Below are 11675 nucleotides of genomic sequence, written 5' to 3'. Positions count from 1 at the left end.
AATATAGACACGTGGAAGTCACGATTAGATAGAGAGTGCTCAAAAGTCAAACAACTGGAACGGGAAATGGAATGTACAGTAGTCAAGTTCAATGTGGTTTTATGGCGGAATAAGAGGCGTCTTTCTTTGGTGCTTTTGGGTCTTTCGTAGGTAGCATCGCCAGCAAGCGCACCCTTTCCTCCCCCCTTTCCTTGTCATGCACGAGTCACGAGAACGCGCACAGGAGCGCTGCGCTGTCATTATAGGGGCGGGCTTTCGGGGCAGTCGGGTCGTTCGGGGCGGGGCGTTCGTCCTCGGTGGTCCATCGGGCGCGACCTTATAAAAACCTCGCACCCCCGCCACTTCCTTTCAGTGCGACTGGAGCGCCTTTGCAGACAGACAGACAGGTGCGTCTTTTTTTCTTCTTGTTTGTTAGTTTGTTCGACGCTCAGAGACGGCAAAACATTGTCAAATGCGCTCTGTTCAAAGCCACCGTGAAAGACATTGTGGCACAAATGGAACATTTCTCGCACGCCTGCTTTGTTTTCGTCCTTAAAAAGTTGTCGATGTTTGAATATGTCATGAACTACTTTTGAATGTGTCCTTTTCCTCCATCCGCATGCAGGAGCGCAGGTCAGCTCGAGAAGACTCGACACTCATCTGTGCATTCAAGTGAGTTCAAACGAGCCTCAAGCAAGGAATGGTGGCTTACGTGTTTACCCACGCAATTTTCACTTTAGAAAAGCTTTTTTTTTTTTTCATTTGGAGTGACACGAGCGAGGGTGTCATTCTGGGTGGGCGCTTGGGCAGTAATTGTCCTTTTACACTTGGTACTTTCATCTCTCAAACACTATTAGATGAGATCATTTGATTCATCCCATATTCGAGAAATGTCAAGGTAGGGTGAGAATACAGACACAGGAAAAGATGGAAACGGTTTGCAATCCAATCTGGACGCTTTGAGGTGACCGGGGTATTGTTTTTTAATTCCCTCGGTATACCGGATGCGCCCGCCAACGCATGCACGGGGGACGCTTCTCGTTCAACTGCTGTTTTTTTGCCACCCCGACCCCCAGGCCAGGGGGAGGAGTAGGAGTTTCCGAGAGCACGGCGGCGCCATGGCCTCCCGCGTGTCCCCGGACAGGCGCTTCCTCATCTTCTTCGACTTCGACGAGACCATCGTGGACGAGACCAGCGACGACGCGGTGGTGCAGGCGGCGCCGGGCCAACGTCTGCCCGAGTGGCTGAAGGACTCGTACCAGGCGGGGCGCTACAACCAGTACATGCAGCGGGTGCTGGCCTACCTGGCCGAGCAGGGCGTGAGCGAGAGCCACATCCGCGACGTGATGGAGAAGCTGCCCGCCACGCCGGGCATGCTGGGCCTCTTCCAGTTCCTGCGCCACCGCCCGCCGCAGGACTTTGAGGTGGTGCTGGTGTCGGACGCCAACACCTACTTCATCGAGACCTGGCTGAGGCGCAGCGGCGCCCGCTCCCTCTTCCACGCCGTCCTCTCCAACCCGGCCACCTTCAGCGGGGACGGGCGGCTGGCGCTGCGCCCCTTCCACGCCCACCGCTGCCCGCGCTGCCCCGAGAACATGTGCAAGCAGGTGGCCGTGCGCGACTACGTGACGCGGCGCACCGACCAGCGGGGGCGCCCCTACCAGCGCATCTTCTACGTGGGCGACGGCGCCAACGACTACTGCCCGGCGCTGGCCATGGGGCCCCGGGACGTGGTGTTCCCGCGCCGGGACTTCCCCATGCACCGCCTCATCGCCGAGACCCACGAGGCCACGCCGGGGGAGTTCAAGGCGGTGACGGTGCCCTGGACCTCCGCCGAGGAAGTGGTCCAACGCCTCAGGAAGCTGGTGGCCGAGTGAGGCCCACCTGAAATGGGCCCGTCCATTTCTCTTTGCGTGCCCGCGTGTCAAATGAGCACTCGCGCCGCGTCGACCGCTTATTGTATACAAAGTGACGGCGACCGCTTATTCTGTACGGCCGGTCGAAGCAAAGTCTCGGCCGGGGCCCCCGGTGGCGAGCTTTCATTTTGAAGGAAAGCCAAAAGGGTGTCATTGCATTGACTCGTTGGAGGCGGATGCTCTCTGCCGTGGGCCCTCTGAATGGCTTTGAGGCCACCGCTTCAACCGTCCGTCCGTATTTTCTGTGAGTTAGCATTTCATGTTCAATGTTTGTCTCTCTCGTGCACTTTTGCATCCCTGCTCTATTACCAGAAGGTGCTTCGACGTTGTTTGACTCGCGTACTGTTCTTTTGTCTGTCTCTTTTATTCGAGTCCCGCTGGAGCAAATTGTAAGCGGCGGCCATTACGGGAATAAAGCCATCCACTCAAGCCCTTTTGTGTTTTCGTTTGTCACACGTCATCCGTGATTCATAAGCGCCAAGGCCATTTCGGAGCACATTTGCTTATTCAGCTGCAAATGCCAGTTGAAAGTGTTGCTTCAGCAAATGTTGCAAAGCCAGGGAAAATGACTGACTGATGCTCATTACTTTTCATTCCATCTCACTAATTAGTATGCTGATCTAAAAAAAAAAAAAAAGGGGGGGGCCATCAATCTTCTTGCGTGAGTCTATTCATTTGTGTGTTTAAGACAAAATACATTTGAAGTGCCATAATACTACATCCATCCTTTTAGGTGACAATATTACGTGGCAATCTATTTCAAGTTGGAGTTACTATACGTACTTGGGTGCTACGGGTATGACGGGAGAACCGACTTAGACTATAAAACCAGTAGAAGTTGTGACCTCAAGAGGACGCATCAGTACATTACAATATTGTGTATTTCGGAGATTTTACGCCATCCGATGGTCATATTATCAATGACATTTTTTTCATTGTCATTTCACAACAGAACAGCTGCCCACAACCAAATGAGTGGTGCTACTCCACAAAGTGGGTGTTACTCAGGAGAAACCGAAATAAGTCGTTGAAAAAGTCACGTCCGGGCAAGGTCATTCTAAAATATCGCACAATCTGAAATTCCATTTATACTCATCAGCCATAATTGCCAAGTATCCAAATAAAAATGGAGATGGATTAAACTTCATTGACGTCCCTTTCCAACATGTCGTTCTATAACCCACCACCCTTAAACGGGGGGCGATAGCGAGTTGCGTTGAGAGATTCTTCGCTAGTAAAACAAGAAAGCAAGAACAAAGTGTCGTACGCGCATGGCGCTTTCTTCAATAACATATCTTTGTTAATAGCTTCGCAGAGTTTCCTATACAGCGTCCTAAACAGTACGTGATTTCATTTTTCAAAGTAAACAACAGGTAAGTGTCATCCATCTTTAGCTTGGAGTGGCTTGTCGTCGTCAAATGGCCTTCTTACTTTTGCACAACGTAGCGCCAACGTTTCGAGTGCCATTCATTCTGCGCCTCGCTAGCATGCTAATGAACACTCTAAATGAGTTGATACCTATCGAATATGTATATATTTGCATGTATTAGTGTGATGGGGGTGACTGTAGACTATGTTCTCACGTTTTGGACATAATTGGATTGTTTAAACAAATGTGTTTCGGTCCAAATGGTCCCAGTGCGAGCAGCGTTAGCTGCAAACTTGAGATTTTTTTTCTTTTCCCTCCTGGGGTAAATGGGTACAAGGAGAGAGCACCTTATGTACTAGCACACGTAACTATCTCCCCGTTTTTATCATCTCCCTTAGCTCTCATTTTACCTGCACGGTCACAGACCATTGATGAACCGTAGCTAAAAGCTTACTTGGCCTCTTTAAAGAAGGTACAATGGGATTCAATAGCCCCTCTCACTCGGACGCGAAATCGAATGTGGTGTCGCATTGTCGTGTTGTGGTTTAGTTTCATTTGAGTGCCTTTGACAGAGCCCGGTAACCACACGAGCGTCTCATTTTCAGGTCCTCTGTAAGATGGAGGCCGATCTGTACGACGAATTTGGCAACTACATCGGTCCCGAGCTGGACTCCGACGACGACGACGAGAACGACTTGGACGCGGAGGAGCGAGACGGCGACGAGGTCCCCTCTGGTTCCGGCCCCGCTAACGGCGTCGTTTAAGCCGCGTCTTCACCACGCGTCCCGTTGTCTTTCAGGGGGGAGATGACGACGAGGACGAGCCGGCCGACGCCGACGAGGACGCGCCCGGTATGGAAGTGGTCCTGCACGAGGACAAGAAGTACTATCCCACGGCCGAGGAAGTGTACGGGCCGGAAGTGGAGACCATCGTCCAGGAGGAGGACACGCAGCCGCTCACAGGTTGGATGGCGTTTGGGATTTCAAAAGAAAAAGCCCCATTTGACCTTTTTTTTTGTGCTCCCTTCAAGAGCCCATCATCAAACCGGTGCGACACAGGCAGTTCACCCTGATGGAGCAAGAGTTGCCGAGCACCGTTTACGAAATGGAGTGAGCCGGCGCCCACGGACGCTTTGACGGCCAAGCGGTCAAAGCGCCGGGCCGTAACTTTCCTCCTCCCCCCCGACAGATTCCTGGCCGACCTGATGGACAGCACGGAACTGATTCGCAACGTCACCCTGTGCGGTCACCTCCACCACGGCAAGGTGAAGCCCCCCCCCCTCGCGCCTTCCGTCTTCCTCCGCCACACGCCGCGTCATCGTGTCGTCCCGGCAAAATTGCTTTTCAGACGTGCTTCGTGGACTGCTTGATCGAGCAGACGCACCCAGAAATCCGGAAAAGAGACGACCTAGACGTGAGCGCGCCGTCCACCCACGGCCGGGAATTTGCCTCCTCTGATTTAAGTTGATTGTCTCCTTTTCAGCTGCGATACACCGACATCCTCTTTACGGAGCAGGAGGTGAGTGTGGCGCGACGGAGTAGAAGCCTTACAAATAACGCGTGGAATTAAGCCTATAACCAATTGGACGTGTTGTCTTTGACAGAGAGGAGTTGGCATCAAGAGCACCCCCGTCACGCTGGTTTTGCCCGACTCCAGAGGCAAATCCTACCTGTTAAACATCATGGACACGCCAGGTAAGCCAGCTGGTTAGCCACGCCCACGGCCACAGGGGAGAGTGAGGTCGTTCCGTCTCCCCCGGCAGGCCACGTCAACTTCTCCGACGAGGTGACGTCCAGCATCCGCATCTCTGACGGCGTGGTCCTCTTCATCGATGCGGCGGAAGGGGTGGGTGTCGGTGGTGGCCCCGGTGGTGGCGTCGGAGCACGGCGGTCGGCGATGCGAGTGACGGCGCGCTGGTCCGCAGGTGATGCTGAACACGGAGCGGCTGATCAAGCACGCCGTCCAGGAGCGCATGGCCATCACCATCTGCATCAACAAGGTGGACCGACTCATCGTGGAGCTCAAGCTGCCGCCCACCGACGCTTATTACAAACTGCGCCACATTGTGGACGAGGTCAACGGTCTGCTCAAGTACGTCTCGGCCTTTGGCCCGACCGCCGGTGTCCGTGGCCGGCGTTCACCGGTCGGCGCTTCTCCCTCTCCACCACCCAGCACCTACTCTACCGACGAGAACCTGGTGGTGTCTCCTCTCCTGGGCAACGTGTGCTTCGCCAGCTCCCAGTACAGCATTTGTTTCACCCTGGGCTCCTTTGCCAAGATCTACGCCGACACCTACGGTGCGCCCCGCAGCCAGCCGGCCAGCCACAGCCACCGCCGCGGCCCAAGTGCCTCCTTTTCTCGCCGGCGTCACTCCCTTTTTTTTTTCTCTTCTTGTTTTAGGTGACATCAATTACATGGAATTCTCCAAGAGACTGTGGGGAGACATCTACTTTAACCCCAAAACGTGAGTTGATTTCTTTTTCCAGTCGGGCGGGTTTTCTCCAACGGTTTGTCTGGTCCAGGCGAAAGTTCACCAAGAAAGCTCCCACCAGCAACTCCCAGCGCAGTTTTGTGGAGTTTGTCCTGGAGCCCCTCTACAAAATTCTTTCGCAGGTTTGCGCGCCACGCCCACCCATCCCAGGAGCTCTAGTCCGTCCCAGCAAATTGGCATATTATATTATATTTTTTAGGTGGTCGGGGACGTGGACACGTCCCTCCCCAGGGTTCTGGACGAACTGGGGGTCCACCTGAGCAAAGAAGAACTCAAACTTAACATCCGGCCACTGCTGAGGCTGGTGTGCAATCGCTTTTTTGGAGAGTTCACCGGTATGTATCTCACTTGATTGGCATAATAGGCGCAAGCGTAGTCGTCACAGTATGGAAAATAAGAGCCCACTCGCACCGCCGTAAAGGCGAAAACACGTGGTGACATTTCAGCCGTCGTCCCGCGACTTCTTTTCTGTCTCTCCGCAGGCTTGGTGGACATGTGCGTGCAGCACATCCCGTCGCCGCAAGATGGCGGCCGCAACAAGATCGAGCACACCTACACGGGCGGTCTGGACTCTGACCTGGGGGAAGCCATGGCCGAGTGTGACCCCGAAGTCAGTTTTCACCTCCGGTTATGTCGGCACCGGGTGGCTGGCGACCAATCCAAGCGGCTTGTTTTCTTCAGGGCCCCCTGATGTGCCACACCACCAAGATGTACAGCACCGAGGACGGCGTTCAGTTCCACGCCTTCGGCCGCGTGCTGAGCGGGACCATCCAGGCCGGACAACCGGTCAAGGTCTTGGGCGAGAACTACACTTTGGAGGACGAGGAGGATTCCCAAGTCTGCACCGTGGGCCGCCTCTGGATCTCCGTGGCCAGGTGGGTTGGGACTCGACTTTTTTTTTTTTTTTTTTCTCTCCCCCCAGTGCGTCTGTCGTCATCCTCCGCTGGCTCGACTTTTGCCAGGTACCAAATAGAAGTCAATCGAGTCCCCGCCGGGAACTGGGTCCTGATCGAAGGCTGCGACCAGCCCATCGTCAAAACGGCCACCGTCACCGAGCCCCGGGGGAACGAAGAGGTCCGGGCCGACCGACTCCGTCCGACGACGGCCAGACGGGGCGGCCGGCCGCGCTCTTGACCCGCCTCTCTGGCCTTCTCCAGGCTCAGATCTTCCGACCCCTGAAGTTCAACACGGCGTCGGTCATCAAAATCGCCGTGGAGCCCGTCAACCCGTCGGAGCTGCCCAAGATGTTGGACGGACTACGCAAGGTCAACAAGAGTTACCCCTCCCTCACCACCAAGGTGCGAGTCCGGCCGAGTCCGGGTTAGTCGCCGCGGCTGCTCAGACGTCTGCCTCCTCGGTCCGTAGGTGGAGGAGTCTGGCGAGCACGTCATTTTGGGCACCGGGGAGCTCTACCTGGACTGCGTCATGCACGACCTGCGCAAGATGTACTCTGAGATCGACATCAAGGTGGGGCGTCCTTTCTCTTTTCGGAGGGGGGGAGGGGCCTCCGGTCCCGGCCCCGGCACTCAGCTCTCCCCTTCCGTTCCCGCGTAGGTCGCCGACCCGGTGGTGACCTTCTGCGAGACGGTGGTGGAGACGTCGTCTTTAAAGTGTTTTGCCGAGACGCCCAATAAAAAGTCAGTGTCGTACTCCCGCTTTACCAAAGGGGCCGGCTCAAAGTTAAAGGTGGCTTTCTCTCCCTCGCCGTGGGCAGGAACAAGATCACCATGATCGCCGAGCCCCTGGAGAAGGGGCTGGCCGAGGACATTGAGAACGAGGTGGTGCAGATCACTTGGAATAGGTATGACGTGGCACGCCGGCACATTTATCCCCCCCCCCGTCCCCCCGTCGGACGTCCGCGTCTTAACGGCTCCCCGGGCGCGGCCATATTTCTCCCTCGGCCTCGTTTAGCCGCTGACAAATGTGCGGGCGCCGGGGAAGGAGCGGCCGTTTGCGCTTTTAATTACGCCACGGCGCCACGGGAGAAAATGCACGGCGTTGGCACGTGGGGGCGGCGTTTCTTTCTTTCTTTTTGAAATTTGCCCTCCCGGCCCAATGATTTTTTTTTCATTCCCCGGAGTGTGTTTGGCTGGAATGAAATGGAATTCAATCATTCCTTTTATGGGACGTTTCTCTTGCGGAATATTTGGACAGAAAATAAACAAGCTTGCGTTGAGGAAGACAAAAAAAAAAGAGAGAGAGAATGCGTAGCCGTTGAAAAGAGCCTCCTGGCCGTATCGATCGGCTCGGGCTCACTTAAGCTAATTGAAAGGCTGCCGGCGCCACCGGCGAGGCGAGAGAGACTTCCCGCACGTCCGGGTGGCTACGTCGCCACAGTCACACTTTGCACCCCATTAGACGGAGGTTGTTTTTCTTCCGTTAACCCCCGTGCTCGCCGGAAGCGCTCCATCCAGCCACCTCCTATTTATGTTAGGTCACAGCTGACACCTCTCTGAAAAAAAGGATCTAACCTCCCTCCCTCCCTCCCTCTTTCCCCACCAGGAAGAAACTGGGCGAGTTTTTCCAGACCAAGTACGACTGGGATCTGCTGGCCGCCAGGTCCATCTGGGCCTTTGGACCCGACACCACCGGTCCCAACATCCTGGTGGACGACACGCTACCTTCGGAGGTTTGAATTTCAAAAGAAAAGGAGGGGAGGAAATGCGCGTGGGTTTCTATTGATTTGTTTTTTTTTTTAACGTAATTTCAGGTGGACAAGGCGCTGCTGGGCTCTGTCAAAGACAGTATCGTTCAGGGATTCCAGTGGGGCACGAGAGAGGGCCCGCTGTGTGACGAACGTAAGCCCAATCATCCTCCTCCTCATCATCATCAAAGCAATTGTCATGGCCGTTATCTCAAGAGCCGGTCTTTGTCCGTCTTCCCTTTTCTTGCAGCCATCCGGAACGTCAAATTCAAGATCCTGGACGCCGTCATCGCTCAGGAGCCGCTCCACCGCGGCGGCGGCCAGGTCATCCCCACCGCCAGGCGAGTGGTCTACTCGGCCTTCCTCATGGTGAGCCAGCCTCTGTCCTCCCGTCCTCCTGTCTTTCCTCGGTTTACGCCCCTTTCCCGTTTCCCGCCTCGGCGACCACCACTTACTTTTGTTGTTTTCAGGCCACTCCCAGGTTGATGGAACCGTACTACTTTGTGGAGGTCCAGGCGCCGGCCGATTGCGTGTCCGCCGTCTACACGGTCCTGGCCCGGAGAAGGTCCGTCCGTCTGCGGCCGGGCGGCCCTCCCGGCGCTAACCCTCTTTTGTCTGGGGGGTCAGGGGTCACGTGACGCAGGACGCGCCCATCCCGGGCTCTCCCCTCTACACCATCAAGGCCTTCATCCCGGCCATCGATTCCTTCGGCTTCGAGACGGACCTTCGCACGCACACTCAGGGACAGGCTTTCGCGCTGTCCGTCTTTCACCACTGGCAGGTAGGCAGCCCCCCCGTTCCCCCCCCCCCTCGCCCGTCTGTCCGTCACGCCGCCGGTTTTGCCCGGCAACGTGCCGACCAGCGCGAAGGAGTTTGCTCGGCCGTCGACGTGATGGACGTGTTCTTGACTCGGTGGCGGCGGATGAGAGGTGGAGACATAAAAAAAAAAAAAGGAAAAAGGCGTCCACTCAGCGGTAGCATCCATCGCCCTTGATGGATTGTCTCGTGGAGTTAATTCTCCAAGTGGACACTTGAATGCGTCACTTGTACATCTGGAGAGTGCTTGAGATGGAAATAGCAGAGCCGTGGACTCTGGCAAATCGGACCGGCGGGCGGCTTCCGGCCCCACTCGGGACAAAAACGCCTATCGCCATACAAACCTGGGATCGGGCTGGAAACTTTGCCCGACGGGGCGTGTCTTCTACCGTCGGCGGCGGCGACATGACTAAAGACGACGGCTAAAATGTGTGAGAAATGTCTGACCCGTCGGTTGTCCAGATCGTTCCCGGCGACCCGCTGGACAAGAGCATCGTGATCAGGCCCCTGGAGCCCCAGCCCGCCCCGCACCTGGCCCGAGAGTTCATGATCAAGACCCGGCGGCGCAAGGTCAGCCTTCTACCTCTGGTGTTTTCCCGGGCGCCCGGCGCGCTGACGTGGAGCGTCTGTTTTGTCCGACAGGGTTTAAGCGAGGACGTGAGCATCAGCAAGTTCTTCGACGATCCCATGTTGCTGGAGCTGGCCAAGCAGGACGTGGTGCTGAATTATCCCATGTGAGTCCCACTAGCATGGGGCTAACGCTTTCAATTCAGCCAAGACAAAAAAAAAGTCCATCGTATTGCCCGTGCTAAATATGCATCGTGCTTCGTGTTTTATTCTTTCTTTTATAAATCCCCTTTTGTACAAAATTGTTATCGTAGAACTCATTAAAAAGGAATCTTTGTACTTGAAGAAAGTCTTCTGACTGATCATTTTGGGAGGTCAACAGCAGATGTCCTTTTGATGATCACATGATCTGGCCACAGAACAACTCCTTTTCCACTGTTTTTTTTTTCTTTTTTTTCTGAGAAAGCCGAGTCGCCACGCCCCGCCAATATCAAGAGCGCGTGTTTCCGGCTGGCCTCTTAATCGGTGATGCCATTTGTCAAGCGTCCTTCGTCATTTGTGTCTACGTCTCGAGGACCGGGCGGAAATAGACGAGATTTCCCACGACACCATCCGGTCGGTGTGTTGGGCCTCCCTCTCGCACGACCGTGGCAGCGGCGGCGGCGGCGCTTCTCGCCGGTCTGAGCGCTCAAGGCCCCCCAAGCGCCGCTGCTAAATATAGAATACGCGGAAGAAAGCAACGGACGGAGCCCTCACGGTCCCTTTCTCTCTCGGGCCTTCTTTGTCTTGACGGGCCGGACACGTTGGGAGAAAGAGAAGAAAAAAATGGAGCCTTTTTACGGTCGACAACAAGCTTCCAAACCCTCAAAAGCCCCGGCCCGTTTTGGTTGAACCGGGCCTGCCTGGCAAATGCCAACGTTCCCGCTTGGGTCCCATCCAAGAGCTTTGGGGGAAGCGTTGTCCCAGTAAGGAAAGCCAAGACGTGGCCACGTGACAGACGGCGTGACTCCCCGGGCCGGAGGCGCCTTCCCGTCCTGATTCACGTCTGCGTCGGTGGGTGGTGTGTGCTCTAACCCGCGGGCTCAAACAGAAGCAGGCGGCGAGTCGGTCGGCCCTGTTCCACCGTGTACCCCGCAGATGAAAAGAATTCTCCAAATGGTCACTAAATGATGTCCGCCTTCGACTTTGGGCCTTCTGACGTCCATTTTGAGCCCGTCGCCAACAATGGCAGCGGCTTGGAAAACTCCGGGGCCTGACATGTGCTTGGGCCAATGAAAGCATTCGTCTTTAATTGGGATTTGGCATTAAACCCCCCGATACCCGCCCCCCTCTTACTTGGCCGCGGGCGGCACTGATCCATAACATCCATTTATTAGCCGGCTGATTTATTTGCCGGCGTCTGCGCTCTCAACAGATGCTGACCCCCCCTCCGACGGAAGGCACGCGCAGCGTGCTCGGTCACGGCTGTGCACGCGCTTCGCTCGCGAGAACGAGAACGAGATCCCCCCCCTCTACGGCCGGCTGTCATTCAAGGGATGGGGGTGGGGGTTCGAGGCAGGCAGAGAGCGAGAGAGAAATGGGGAGAGGGAAAGAGTCACGGGTTCGGCTGCCGTTGCCGTCGTACGGCTGCTGCTGCTGTTGTTGCTGCTGCTGCGACATCCACGCGGAACATTTTCCACAAAGATAGGAACCGATGAGCGAGCGGCGATCTGCCCCCCTCCACGCCATCTGAGCGCTGGTCTCCGGCGATCAACAGTCGGAGGGAGGAAAGGAAGGGAGGAAGGAAGGCAGGCAGGAAGGAAGGAAGGAAGGAAGGAAGAAAGGAAGGCAGGAAGGAAAGAAGGCAGGTAGGCAGGCTCGATGGATGCCGAGCCACGCTCGGGGAACCATGTG

The 11675-nt window shown here is 55.8% G+C and overlaps 2 protein-coding genes across 2 annotated transcripts; both read left to right on the top strand.

The window, feature by feature from the left end:
* Positions 1-337: 337 nt before the first annotated feature.
* phospho1 (phosphoethanolamine/phosphocholine phosphatase 1) lies at positions 338-2324 on the top strand. The gene is made up of 3 exons (XM_077735452.1): positions 338-386; positions 605-651; positions 1056-2324. The coding sequence occupies exon 3, from the start codon at positions 1098-1100 to the stop codon at positions 1854-1856; it is 759 nt and encodes a 252-aa protein (XP_077591578.1). The 5' UTR covers positions 338-386; positions 605-651; positions 1056-1097; the 3' UTR covers positions 1857-2324.
* Positions 2325-3101: 777 nt separating this feature from the next.
* Positions 3102-10131, top strand: eftud2 (elongation factor Tu GTP binding domain containing 2). The gene is made up of 28 exons (XM_077735015.1): positions 3102-3268; positions 3870-3989; positions 4064-4226; positions 4295-4373; positions 4453-4528; positions 4612-4677; positions 4747-4782; positions 4868-4958; positions 5027-5109; positions 5189-5355; positions 5437-5561; positions 5665-5728; positions 5787-5877; positions 5955-6090; positions 6238-6365; positions 6437-6630; positions 6718-6829; positions 6913-7053; positions 7121-7222; positions 7310-7392; positions 7470-7556; positions 8258-8384; positions 8466-8553; positions 8650-8768; positions 8870-8964; positions 9027-9180; positions 9678-9785; positions 9858-10131. Exons 2-28 carry the CDS (start codon positions 3882-3884, stop codon positions 9951-9953), a joined length of 2919 nt encoding a protein of 972 aa, XP_077591141.1. The 5' UTR covers positions 3102-3268; positions 3870-3881; the 3' UTR covers positions 9954-10131.
* The last annotated feature ends 1544 nt before the right edge of the window (positions 10132-11675 follow it).

The sequence above is a fragment of the Stigmatopora nigra genome, chromosome 15 (genome assembly GCF_051989575.1).
Source record: "Stigmatopora nigra isolate UIUO_SnigA chromosome 15, RoL_Snig_1.1, whole genome shotgun sequence".
Lineage (NCBI taxonomy): Eukaryota > Metazoa > Chordata > Actinopteri > Syngnathiformes > Syngnathidae > Stigmatopora > Stigmatopora nigra.
The sequence above is the reverse complement of the archived record's forward strand: the minus strand, read 5'-3'. Positions and strand labels throughout refer to the sequence as shown.